Raw genomic sequence first — 14,657 nt, forward strand, 5'->3', positions numbered from 1 at the left:
CTCGGGACATTATCATTTCTTCTGAGGAAGATTTTGTCTGCGAGTGTACTATGCGTTATTTTAGGTGATTTTCATTTTAGACGACATCAGCGTAACGACGAACGTGTTAAATAGATCAATGAATACGATTGTTGGAATGGTCGCGTTCATACAATTTTCCGGCTAATTTCAGTTTAAACGTCGACCATTCGTTACGTAGCTAGTGCTTTGTTATTGTTTTCACGCTCGAATTCACGATTCAAGAGGCGATGTTTTCCGACCAGAAACATGGGACGCGGAGAAATTTTACGTGATGTTAATTACGCGCCAACGTAATTAAGTTATTGATTAATCTCACCGTGCACCTTCTCAGAGAGTAAATCAAGTTGCGGATGAATTTCGCGTTAAAACACGAGGGGTTGTTAATCACGTGTCCGCAGCAAGATTTTCGAGCAACTCTTCCTGCGAACATTTTAAATTCCAATTCTGTTTATATCAAGAAGAAGCAGGCTTTAAGTGTCCATAAAAATCTGTAAACTCGTTAATATAATTATTTATTTAGTGCCGAATTTTTGAATGCTACAAAGCAAACTCGTTTGCACTTACCGATTCATTAAAATAATACATAAATGAAATAATGTCGTTAAGGTTAATTATGTTAGAAAGAAGAGAATTTATAGAAGAAATAATAAATCACACCATATGCATCGTTTAACTCTTTTTATTTATATCTTTTAAAATAATTTTCACTCTTATTCTACACGCGTATTAATAAATAATAATTGATAAACACGATTGTGTCAAATTTTGTTTAAAAATGAATCGTTAGGGAATTGACGTGATTAAGTACCGTAGGAACTCGACGATTTTTGATACACATATTAGTCAGTGTTTTTGTACGACGAATTATACATTTGCATAACGCGTTAAACATCACGTCGCAACAATAATATTAGCCTCTTTCCTCGATACCTAGATTATAAGGGCACTTACAAACGTAACCTGAATAAGTATCTGTTACGACCGGAAGTACGATCCAAGTGCCAACACCAGAATCATCAGAACAGAACAGCTGGCTATGCTGGAGCCCGAGTGCAGCACTATCGACCCTTTTGGAGGAATAGTGACCTTTGATGATGCAAAATTGGTGCTGAAACACAACAGTCGAAAGGAACGTTTTTTAGATTTTCAATATATCAAAATTAATTCCATTTTAAACCTACCCGACATGATTTTTGTTTTACTATCATAGGTTAGTCGCAATAAATTCCAGAGAATACATTGGTAAAATTCTTAGAATCCTACGCTAGTGCAATTTTCTAAAAGTTCTCAAATTGAACATAACTTAAATTCGAAACATTCGGACAGATTTAGCAAATAATTCATCTAATTTAATTCACTCAACACGAATATTAATTGGGATCCATTTCATTTACTTACTTTGACTGCACAGTGGAACCCACGTTAGTCAGGGTTACCTTAGCATTGGTGTATGGCAGTATACTTGTCAGATTAACTGTAACGCTTTTTTCTGGAGAGAAGTTTATCAGAAGCGTCACTGCTTCTTTTGGGATATTCCGTACTACAGCCAACACGTCTTCGTTCAAAATTGCTAGGGACAGATTGCCATTTCGGAGTACATTGCTCTTTCGCATAGTTGTTAATGCTTTGTAAAGCTTGTAATGAGACACGGCATCCGCTTTCTGTTTCTTCAGATTCAGTTCTTTGTAGTTCTTGTGAACGGGTAGCCACGTCTTGCTAGCATTACTGAAACCTGCGAGCAAATTTTAATTGGAGACGATACATTGAATCTCAAATTTTCAAGATTGATCAAATTATATATGAAAGGGGTGATATTTAAAAAGTATGAAATTAAAATATCGTAGTATCAAATTAGTAGAGTTGCACGAGAACCCACAAATTTCGGGTACCCGAGTATCGGGTGGAACTCAACCCGATCCTACACGATCCAACTCAACCAATTTTTACCCAACCCGACCTGATATTTTCAGATCCTCACACACTTCTAGAAATCAGACACTAGTTAAATTATATTTTTTCTTTTTTCGAAATAAAATACCTTACAAAATCTTCTTACCTGCATTCGTAGTGTCGTCCCATTGGAATGGTGTACGACAGCCATCACGAAAATCGTATATACGAAGTTCGGTGTCGTCCAGCATGCCGATTTCCTCTCCGTAATAAGTAACCGCTACACCAGGCAATAACATCTCTAACATTACCATCTGATCCTCTCTGCCAGGGTAACGCGTGCCTAGACGTACTCGATCATGATTTCCCATCTGCAGAAACGTGAATCTTATTATCGAATATAAAATAATTTTATTAAAATTGAAGAGTTCGACTTATGAACAACAACAGCGTTAGCTATGATCTATTAACGTAGATGCGTGCCATATGTGGCGATAATGTTAATGCATTGAACTATTGCAATGGTCATTGATGATCACACCGCGAATTTAATTGAAAGTCGAATAATTGAAAGAAAAGGAAATTTGTTTAAATATTAATACATGTATATTATTTTTACTTATTGCGTTTACTCAACGAATGTTGACGACTCTCAGTTCGCAGTGAACGGGGCGGACTGTGCATCGCGTGTTTGGAAAAATTAGGACCCGTATACTACAGAAGAGCCCGTCAATAATATTCCGGTAAAAATTCAAGTCTTACAATTAGTGCGCCCGTGATAGTGAATGTGTTAAATAATTTACATACCACCCAATTAGGCACTTGCCCTTTCGGCATCATCTGCATCCATTTATTTATAATATTTTGAAAGTCAGCTGGCTTTGAGTTATCGTTTGCTTCCACTATGAATTTGAAGTTGAACGGGACGTGCGCGCCACTGTTGTAATACTCGATTGTATGTTCCCAACTGGTATACGCTTCCGTTAATATCACCTGTAAGATGAAACAGATATTTCAATATTGAGTCATTCGGAAAACAACAAGTTTCCTGATAAAATTTCACTGGAATCGAAGAAGTAGAACATTTTCATTTTTTCACCTTCTCTGCTTCATTTTTTTCCCTAGCGTATTGGTCCACATAATCTCGCCAACTCTGCACTAATTTGTACGTTTCAGGCTGGTCTTTCGTAAAAATATGATTGTAAGATGCGTGAAGTGTTGTATTATATGTGTTATTAAATAAAGGTTCGTCTTGCGTTATATTATTTTCGATCAAGTGTGGTACAGCATCGATTCGGAATCCGTCTACTCCTTGATCCAACCAAAACTTTAAAACATCCTGAAAAGCAAAGGAATGATGTTAACTATGAATATTAATACATATCTACTTCAATGGAACATCAAAAGTCTTTGATGTATACATATTATTCTAGTGTAGAAGGATTTCTATTGTCAATCCTGTATAGAGGTAAGGGATATAGAAAAATTAACAAAGGACATTCGACACTTAACAAAGTATCAAAATTGCCTTTGGATCACTGTATAATTCAAACATTTAGTATTTCAGAATCAATTTTTACTCCTGCGTATCTAATTATATGTGAGTGTAGTTAAAAATTTAAAATTTACATACAAATATACATGTACCTTCATTTCTTGTTGTACATCAGGATTGTTGTAGTTTAAGTCTGGTTGTTGATAATAGAACTGATGATAATAAAACTGTCTTCTCTGCTCATTCCAGGTCCAAGCCGACCCATTGAACACGCTGACCCAGTTATTAGGTGGAAGGCGTTCTCCAGTTCCATTTACGATAATCCCATCGTTCCATATGTAATAATCTGCATATTTTCCAGTGCGATTTATGCTCAACTGGAACCACTTATGTTTGTCTGCAGTGTGGTTGGGAACGAGGTCCAAAACAAGCTAAAAATTAAGAAACGAATATTTCAAACAGAAAATTTTGGAAGTCGTAAAAGAATTTTCTAATGAATCATGGTACCTAATTAGAAATATGAATTGCTCGAAAACTTACAACAAAGGATATCGAATACTCATCGCTGTTTCTAATCATATTTTGTCTACTTATTTCAATTTTACGGGACATTTCACACCGATACATATGATACTACGTACCTTTATATTCTTCTTTCTCGCTTGCGCCGCGAGCTCCTTAAGATCAGCGGAAGTTCCAAAAACTGGATCGACTTCTAGGAAATCTTCTATGTCGTATCCAAAATCAACCATGGGACTTTTGTAAATCGGTGACAGCCAGATCGCGCCTACTCCGATATCGTTGAAGTGATCAAGTTTGCTCGTTATGCCTGTCGAAAATGAAAATAATTAAAACCAAATACGGATCAGTATCCGTATGTGAAATCAATAATCTCATTATTGGGTATGTCAAAATTTTTGACAAAATAAAAGCTGTATACCGTAGACTCCTTATGAGTTTACGCACTCAAGACTGTAGAGGAGAAAATTATTGGGAAACGGGAAGCTAACAAATGCGCTAGCGAAACAACTCGAAAGCAAGAGGCGAAGACTGCGAACAGTTAGCGAGTGGTTAATTATCGAAAATCTACTATAGTTACAATTGAAAAAGTCCAATATTCAATATTATTTTCTAAATGAATCAGTTTTCAAATGTAATGCTAACAAGAAAATTACTTTTAGAAAGATTTTTTTTTTTATTTATCATTCGAATTGAAACTTGAACAAACGGTGGAGATTATGAAGGCTGTGTTCACTGCTCTTCGAAATCCATAAGTTTTTTGAGATTGTATCCTAGTTACTGATAGTTGCCATGTGTAGTTTGATTCGCTGACAAGTGCCAAGTTCTGATAAAATTAAATGCGTGTGGCAATGTAATCCATATAAGCATATGAACGAAGAAAAATCTAATACTTAAACGTATATTTCACATATTAAGGTATCCTTTCTTATGTACAGAATTTCCTGTTTTATTATGCGACTATCTGATTTAGCTATTATAGACCGTTATGAAATAGTATTATCATAAGTATTATCGACACATTATTGCAATTATTTTTATTTTTGTTTCAGGTAAGTGGCAAGTGCAGATAACTGTATCTCCTCGTTTATCAATGTAAGTAGATAGTGAACATTTCTTTAACTCGTTAATGATAAGTATTTATATCTTGTTCACAAAAGAAACTTTTTATATTAAACAAAATGTTACTATAGCAACTTTTTGTAAGACTATACATACATTCTTCTATTTACTATTAAACGTGTAACGTATGTTACATCACCTGCATTAAAAAAAGGAAGTAGACTGTCAGAAGTGCAATTACATACTACTGAATCACTCTTATCTTTTGTTATTGCACATTATGTCATTCTTGAGAAACGGAATTGTATAAAACGCAAGATGAAATTCAGGAATGTTGTTTTAAAAAATATTGTACTAACATCTTGAATGTCGGGTGTTCGCGAAAAATCAGGGGCGCGCCTATAATTTTTCGAACCCTAGGCATAGAATGAAAATTAGAGCCCTTCTTACATACACACTTTTTATTTAAATTTAAAAGTCGAAGTCAGCGGATTTATTTATTTTAACCAGTAATTAGAAACAACTCTGTGCAGGCCCCCCTTTTCATCGAGCCCCAGTCACATGCTTATTTTGCCTAGCAAAAAAGAATAGAATAGCAAGTGAAAAGTTTAAATTAGAAATTGAAACCATTGTATTTTTAAAAATATAAAATTAATTGAGTAATAATCGAAATTTGAAAATGATATATTTTATAAAATCGATGCAAAGAATTTGGAAATAAGTTGGAAATTGTGTCAACGGTAACAATGAGAATGACGCGATCGATGGACCAACTGTTTCACTTTTTCACAATCTTTCGAGCGCTACTGGAGAACGGACAGAATGGCCTCAAACACAGGTCTCAGATTTCGTGACGCAAGAATTATCGATGCTCATCGCGTTACGAAACCGAGACACCTTCTCTCCCATGAACAATTTAATCACGATCGTAAATTTTATTCCACAGCTTGTATAGCGATCATAACCAAACATGAAAAAGAACGAACGTACAATCATATTTCATATCAGATTCGCTCTGAATATTTTGAAAATTCTAATAAAGTTATTTAAAGTAGTGCATACGTCTGCTATGCCTCATCACCTATCTACATTTCACTTTGATTGTAATAGGAAGGACTATCTTAAAAATTATATCCTTTCAACCTATGGTAATTAATACATTAATGATCATAGCTAAAAGAAAAACGTAATTCCACTGTAGACATTCTCTTGTTTCTTAATGATCCATGGTTTTCAATAACGAAAGAGTTAATCAGCGAAGTGCAATTTAACAATAACGATATTAATTCCTTTTTTTTTGCAAAATTTTGAACTCGTTTAGTAAAACTTATTAAAAATAATAAAAATTTTGTATACAATAATGTATAGAATGTTATTAAATTATATTGAATTGATATGAATTACGTATATTTTACTTAAAACGTCGTTCGAGAGTAAAGAATTCGATCTTACCTTTCAAATCACCTACACCATCGTTATTAGAATCCTGGAAGCTTCGTGGATAAATTTGGTAGAAAACGGTTTGGTTCCACCAGCCCTTATTCTTGATCTCAGCGGACGCGAAGGCGACCGTCAGCAACAAGACAATTCCAACGAGATTGTTAGTGGTCTTCATGGTTTGAATTGTGCGGCACGCGATCGCGGTGCTCCCTTATATGTGAGCTTCGACGGTAAAAAAGAACGCTGACTCGTTGCGACGCGATAAGAAGTTGAGAGCGATAACGGCATATCGTAAAATTGAACGAGGATGCGACTCGTCGACGACCACGTTCATCGAACGATCCTTGTGTGATCGTTGAAATCCTCGAAGAAACGAGCGATACTTGGCATAACTAATTAAAAGCCGCGATGGACTTGGTTCCGCTAAAAATCGGGACTGGCATATCTTTATGATCTTGAAATTCTACAATTTCAAGATTCGAAACTTCGAAATTTTTAAAATGAACCTGGCCTACTCCAGAAGAAGCTTCTAGTTACGTCAAATAATGTGCACTAACTTCTATTGAAATTATGTGTATTAATATTAAACTGATTCATAAATAATTTCCACTACATTGTTGCACGAATTAAGGTAAACATACGTGATTTTAGTGTAAACATTTTTTATTACTCATAAGCAGATTTAAATAGAAATACAATATGTCGTGTTTATGTCAAAAAAATCATACATATGTCATGTAAAAAAAAAGAGATTTCTTGTATACTGGTGAACTGACAAAATACATAGTCATTAATATAACTAGTTTTATCAAAACTGCATAAAAAACCTTATGCACCTTTCTCAAAACTATATCTTTTGAACTGGTGCCAATGATCTCCGAAAAATTAGTCTGATTAACAAAATTGAAATAATTTTTTTTTTTAATTCTTGGACTGTTGGTGGTAGTCTTATTGGTAGCATTATTTGACGTAAATTAATAGAGGAACAGAGTATTTGAGATTTCTAAACGTTATTGATCATTGTTGATTTACTCTCAAGATAATAAGTTTCTGATTAATGATAATGTTATCATTGATAGCAGTTAACGTGAAGGAAGAAACAATAACTATCGGAAGTTTTGATTTGTTTTCATGTGCATTGCTATCAGTTCGACCGTGTTTGTGTGAAACAATGGGTTCTAAGACAATATACTATAGTATTGATAGTTCATACCTTATATAAAATTTTAACATGTAATTAATTAAACTATCAACGAAATTAAGGTCTGACATAAGGAAATGAGACGAAAATATGAAATAAAATTTTGTCATATAGCTTCGTTTCAATATTTGTATCTGTTAAACACATTGTAGTTTAATTCTAAATTAAGAAATATTTTGATTTTACTGAATTAGTCACAAAATAAGAAATATTGATTTTGGTTTTTGGAGTTACCTTAAACCTATCGTCCTGATTATCTTTGTTCAATTTCCACGCATATTTCATAGCAGAGAATTTGACCGGCAATTGGTCTGTTTATCATTTGGAATATCGTTTGAAAATATCAAGAATCCAGTAGTAAGTCAATCACTGTGTGTTTACTGAGAATTGTGTTTACTAAAACTTTTTTATTTAGTACAGCGTGTCCTACGTACCATGTAAATATTGAATGTTTCTTTTTAATACATTGAGCTATGAAAAGAAGTACAAACAATTTATTAATAACAAAATTCTATATTTCTTTACGATGCTTTTACGAAGTCCAGTTTACTTGTTACGTGCCTTAAATGCCATTTTGGTCAGATATTTCGCAGAAGATTATTACCTAACTTCTGCTTGAGGCGTGTCTTATATTCAGGGGCCATTAATGGAACTTTCGCGGCATTAATAAACTGCATGATATCCATTACGGTTATACGCTTGTTATGCCTTTCGTATGGCTGTAAATTTAATAACTATGGAAGTAAATAATTCTGTGATAAGTGTAATTTGCCCGATTCTCTGTAAATTGCACACGAATCGAGATATAAACATTTTATGATAAGTAATTTGGGCTTCTGCTCGTTTTACGCGGAAGAGAATTATTTCCAATCAAAATACACTTTATTATGAAGCAGTAAATGTTTGATGTGTATGATTATAGTTACAGTGTTATGACTAAATTATGAGCCCAATAAGTTACACGCGTTTTTTAATACATTAACGCTCAAAAGGAACTCAAAACGTTTGATAGAATTTTTTTATTTCTATTTAGTAAATATGCACTAAAGTTACCTAAGTAAACAGTTCACCGTGCCCTTCTCAGAGAACAAATCAAGTTGCGGAAGAATTTCGCGTGAAAACACGATTAATTGTTAATCACGTGTCCGCAGCAAGATTTTCGAACAACTCTTCGTGCGAACATTTTAAGTTCCAATTTTTTTTTATATCAAGACGGAGCAGGCTTTATGTGTCCCTAAAAATTTGTAAACTCATTATTATAATTATTTATTTAGTGCCGAATATTTGAATGCTACAAAGCAATCTCGTTTGCACTTACCAATTCATTAAAATAATACATGAACGAAATAATGTTATTAGTGTTAATTATGTTAGAAAGATGAGATTTTATAGGAGAAATACTAAATCACACGATATGTATCATTCAAATCCGTTTATTTAACTCGTTTTAAATAATTCTCCCTCGTATTCTACACAATAAATAATAATCGATAAACACGATCGTGTCTTGAGAATTAATCGTTAGGAAATTGACGTGATTAAACACCGTAAGAACTCGACCATTTTTGATGCACACATTAATCAGTGTTTTTCATCACGTCGTAACAATAATATTAGCCTCTTTACTCGATACCTAGATTACAAGGGCACTTACAAACGTAACCCGAATAAGTTTCTGTTATAACCGGATGTACGAACCAAGTGCCAACACCAGAATAATCAGAACAGATTAGTTGGTTATTCTGGAGCCCGAATGCAGCACTATCGACACTTTTGGAGGAACAGTGACCTTTGATGATGCAAATTTGGTGCTGAAACACAACAGTAAATGGGAACGTTTCTTAGACTTTCATCATATCAAAATTAATTCCATTTTAAACCCATCCGACATAATTTTTTGTTCTACTATCATAAGTTAATTGCAACAAATTCCAGGGAAACATTGATAAAATTCTTAGTATTCTACGCTAGTGCAATTTTTAAAAAGTTCTCAAATTGAACATAACTGAAATTCGAAACATTCGGACAGATTTATCAAATAATTAATCTAATTTAATTCGCTCAACTCGAATATTAATTGGGATCCATATAATTTACTTACTTTGACTGCACATTGGAACCCACGTTACTAAGGATTACAGTAGCACTGGCGTATGGCAGTATACTTGTCAGATCAACTGTAACGCTTTTTTCTGAAGAGAAGTTTATCAAAAGCGTCACTGCTTCTTTCTTGATACTCCGTACTACAGCCAATACGTCGTTGTTCAAAACTGCCGTGGTCAGCTTGCCATGTTGGAGTACATTGCTCTTTCGCAGAGTAATCAATGCTTTGTAAAGCTTGTAATGAGACACGGCATCCGTTTTCTGCTTCTTCAAATTCAGAGTTTTGTAGTTTTTGTGAACGGGTAGCCACGTCTTGCTGGCATTACTGAAACCTGCGAGTAGATTTTAATTGCAGAAGATACATTGAATCTTAAGTTTTCAAGATTGATCAAATTATATATGAAAGGGATGATATAATTCCACGATATCCTTTTTGCTCAAAATTAGAATATCTTAGTATGAAATTAGTAGAGTTGCGCGAGAACCCGCAAATTTCGGGTACCCGAGTATCAGGTAGAACTCAACCCGATTCAACACGATTTAATTCAACCATCTTTTACCCAACCCAATCTGATACTTTCAGCTCCTCGCACACTTCCGGAAATCAGATACTAGCAAAATCTTCTTACCTGCGTTCTTAGAGTCGTCCCATTGGAATGGTGTACGACTGCTATCACGAGAATCGAATATTTTAAGTCCGGTGTAGTCCACCATGCCGATTTCTTCTCCGTAATAAGTAGTCGCTACACCAGGCAAGATCATCTCCAGCATTATCATCTGATCATCTCTGCCAGGGTAACGCGTGCCTAGTCGTACCCGATCATGATTTCCCATCTGCAGAAACGTGAATCTTTTTATCGAATGTAAAATAATTTTTTTTAAATTGAAGCGTTCGACTTCTGAACAACAACCGCGTTAGCTAGGATCTATTAACGTAGATGCGTGCCATGTGTAGCGATAATGTTAATGCATTGAACTATTGCAATGGTCATTGATGATCACACCGCAAATTTAATACAATCGAATAATTGAAAGAAAAAAAAATTCGTTTAAATATTAATATATGTATATTATTTTTACTTATTTCGTTTATTCAACGAATGTTGACGACTCTCAGTTCGCAGTGAACGGGGCAGACTGAGCATCGGGTGTTTGGAAAAATTAGGACCCGTAAACTAGAGAATACCCCGTCAATGATATTCCGGTAAGAATTCAAGTCTCAGTGCGCCCGTGATAGTGAATGTGTTAAATAATTTACATACCACCCAATTAGGCACTTGCCCTTTCGGCATCATTTGCATCCATTTATTTACAATATTTTGAAAGTCAGACGGCTTTGAGTTAGCGTTTGTTTCCACTATGAATTTGAAGTTGAACGGGACGTGCGCGCCATTGTTGTAATACTGGATTGTATGTTCCCAACTGGTATACGCTTCCGTTAATATCACCTGTAAGGTGAAACGAATATTTCAATATTGAGTCATTCGGAAAATAAGAAGTTTCCCGATAAAATTTCACTGGGATCGAAGAAGTAGAACATTTTCTTTTTTTCACCTTCTCTGTTTCATTTTTTTCCCTAGCGTATTCGTCCACATAATCTCGCCAACTCTGCACTAATTTGTACGTTTCAGGCTGGTCTGTCGTTAAAATATGATTGTAAGATGTGTGAAGTGTTTTATTATATGTGTCATTAAATAAAGGTTCGTCTTGCGTTATATTATTTTCGATCAAATATGGTACTGCATCGATTCGGAATCCGTCTACTCCTTGATCCAACCAAAACTTTAAAACATCCTGAAAAGCAAAGGAATGATGTTAACTATGAATATTAATACGTATGTAGTTCAATGGAACATTAAGAGTCTTTGATGTTTACATATTATTCTAGTGTAGAAGGATTTCTATTGTCAATCCTGTATAGAGGTAAGGGATATAGAAAAATTAACAAAGGACATTCGACACTTAACAAAGTATCAAAATTGCCTTTGGATCACTGTATAATTCAAACATTTAGTATTTCAGAATCAATTTTTACTCCTGCGTATCTAATTATATGTGAGTGTAGTTAAAAATTTAAAATTTACATACAAATATACATGTACCTTAATTTCTTGTTGTACATCAGGATTGTTGTAGTTTAAGTCTGGTTGTTGATAATAGAACTGATGATAATAAAACTGTCTTCTCTGCTCATTCCAGGTCCAAGCCGACCCATTGAACACGCTGACCCAGTTATTAGGTGGAAGGCGTTCTCCAGTTTCATTTACGATAATCCCATCTCTCCATATGTAATAATCTGCATATTTTCCAGTGCGATTTATGCTCAACTGGAACCACTTATGTTTGTCTGAAGTGTGGTTAGGAACGAGGTCCAAAACAAGCTAAAAATTAAGAAACGAATAGTTCAAACAGAAAATTTTGGAAGTCGTAAAAGAATTTTCTCATGAACGTTGCAAATGACTGTTGAACAGTGTTATCTAGGTACCTGATTGGAAATATTAATTGCTCGAAAACTTACAAGAAAGGGTATCGAATACCCATCGCTGTTTCTTATCATATTTTGTCTACTTGTTTTAATTTTACGGGACATTTCACGCCGATACATATGATACTACGTACCTTTAGATTCTTCTTTTTCGCTTCCTTTGCGAGCTGTTCAAGGTCAGCGTTAGTTCCAAAAATTGGATCGATTGCTTTGTAATCCGATATGTCGTATCCAGAATCAACCATGGGACTTTTGTAAATCGGTGACAGCCAAATCGTGTCTACTCCGGATTCTTCGAAGTATTCGAGTTTGCTCGTTATGCCTGCCGAAAATGAAAATAATTACATACAAATACGGATCAGTATCCGTATGTGAGATCAATAAATTCATTATTGGGTATGTTAAACTTTTTGACAAAATAAAAGCTCTATACAGTAGACTCCATATGAGTTTACGCGCTCAGGGCTATAGAGGGGAAAATTATTGGGAAATGCGAATTTAACAAATTCGCCTCTTCCCCTCCCGCCCAAGCAGCTAGCGAAACAACTCGAAAGCAATAGGTGAACACAAGCATATCGAAATATTTCACAATATTGGTGATAGTACGTCTGGCAGGTAATAAGAGGCCTCTACCATAGCTACAATTGGAAAAGTCCAATATTCAATATTATTTTCTAAAGGAATCAGTTTTCAAATATAATCCTAACAAGAAAATTACTTTTCGAAAGATTTTCTTTTTAATTTATAATCCGAATTGAAACTTGAATAAACGATGGAGATTATGAAAGCTATGTTCACTGTTCTTCGGAACCCATCAGTTTTTTGAGATTGCATCCCAGTCACTGATAGTTGTCATGTGTAGTTTAATTCGCTGACAAGTGCCAAGTTCTGATAAAATTAAATGCGTTTGGCAATGTAATCCATAGAAGCATATGAACGAGGATTCTAATAAAGTTATTTAAAGTAGTGCATACTTCTTCTATGCCTTGAGACCTACCCAAATTTCACTTTGATTGTAATAGGAAGGACTATCTTAAAAATTATATCCTTTCAACCTATAGAAATTAATACATTAGTGATCATAGCTAAAATAAAAAGGTAATTCCACTGTAGACATTCTCTTGTTTCCTTAATGATCCATGGTTTTCAATAACGAAAGGGTTATTCACCAAAGTGCAATTTAATAATAACGATATTAATTCCTTTTTTTTTTTGCAAAATTTAGAACTCGTTTAGTAAAGCTTGTTAAAAATAAAAGGTTTTCTATACAATAACGTAATCGTGTTATTAAATATTAAATAATTGATATGACTTATGTATATTTTATTTAAAACGTCGTTCGAGAGTAAAGAATTCGATCTTACCTTTCAAGTCACCTATACCATCGTCATCAGAATCCATGAAGCTTCGAGGATAAACTTGGTAGAAAACAGTATGTCTCCACCAGCCCTTGTTCTGGATCTCAGCGGACGCGAAAGCGAACGTCAGAAACGCGACGATGCCAATAAGATTGGTGGTGGTCTTCATGATTTGAATTGTACGGTGTGCGATCAAGGTGCTCTCTTATATATGAGCTTCGACGGTAAAAACGAACGCTATACTTATTTACAATGCGTTTATGCAGTCCCATTTACTTGTCACTTACTGTAATTACTACTGCGGTTAGATATTTCGTAGGAGATTATTATTATCATTATTACCTAACTTTTGCTTGAGGCATGTCATAAGGCATATATCATAAGACATAAGACAATGTAAATTCTATGGGCCACTAATGGAACTTCCATGGCATTAATATACCATAACCGCATGATATCCATTACAGGTGTACGCTCGTTATGCCTTTTGTATGGCTGTAAATTTAATGACTATGGAAATAAATAATTCTGTGATAAGTGTAATTTGCCCGATTCTCTGTAAATTGCACACGAATCGAGATATAAACATTTTATGATAAGTAATTTGGGCTTCTGCTCGTTTTACGCGGAAGAGAATTATTTCCAATCAAAATACACTTTATTATGAAGCAGTAAATGTTTGATGTGTATGATTATAGTTACAGTGTTATGACTAAATTATGAGCCCAATAAGTCACACGTATTTTTTTATACATTAATGCTTAAAAGGAACCCAAAACGTATGGTAGAATTTTTTAAATTTCTATTTAGTGAATATACACTAAAGTTACCTAAGTAAACAGTTCACTGTGCACCTTCTCAGAGAGTAAATCAAGTTGCGGACGAATTTCGCGTGAAAACACGATGGGTTGTTAATCACGTGTCCGCAGCAAGATTTTCGAACAACTCTTCCTACGAACATTTTAAGTTCCAATTGTTTATTATATCAAGAAGAAGCAGGTTTTAAGCGTCTATAAAAAATCTGTAAACTCGTTAATATCATTACTTATTTAGTGCAGAAACTTTGAGTGCTACTAAGCAAAG

At 34.4% G+C, this 14,657-nt stretch overlaps 2 protein-coding genes across 13 annotated transcripts in view; one reads left to right on the plus strand and one right to left on the minus strand.

The window, feature by feature from the left end:
- LOC114879736 (calcium/calmodulin-dependent 3',5'-cyclic nucleotide phosphodiesterase 1-like) overlaps positions 1–14,657 on the plus strand; it is a 152,133-nt gene that overhangs the window by 86,658 nt on the left and 50,818 nt on the right. The gene's annotated exons all lie outside the window — the stretch shown is intronic.
- Positions 518–13,699, minus strand: LOC114879789 (maltase 1-like). 2 transcript variants are annotated; one of them, XM_046285419.1, is made up of 8 exons: positions 13,581–13,699; positions 4,048–4,235; positions 3,559–3,837; positions 3,011–3,250; positions 2,719–2,904; positions 2,078–2,282; positions 1,420–1,753; positions 518–1,129 (listed from the first exon to the last, which is right to left on the minus strand). In XM_046285419.1, the coding sequence occupies exons 1-8, from the start codon at positions 13,615–13,617 to the stop codon at positions 997–999; spliced, it is 1,602 nt and encodes a 533-aa protein (XP_046141375.1). In that variant the 5' UTR covers positions 13,618–13,699; the 3' UTR covers positions 518–996. The 2 variants fall into 2 exon arrangements, with proteins under 2 accessions (XP_046141375.1, XP_029050902.2); XM_029195069.2 differs by lacking the exon at positions 13,581–13,699 and adding an exon at positions 6,440–6,621.

The sequence above is a fragment of the Osmia bicornis genome, chromosome 4 (genome assembly GCF_907164935.1).
Source record: "Osmia bicornis bicornis chromosome 4, iOsmBic2.1, whole genome shotgun sequence".
Classification (NCBI taxonomy): Eukaryota; Metazoa; Arthropoda; class Insecta; order Hymenoptera; family Megachilidae; genus Osmia; species Osmia bicornis.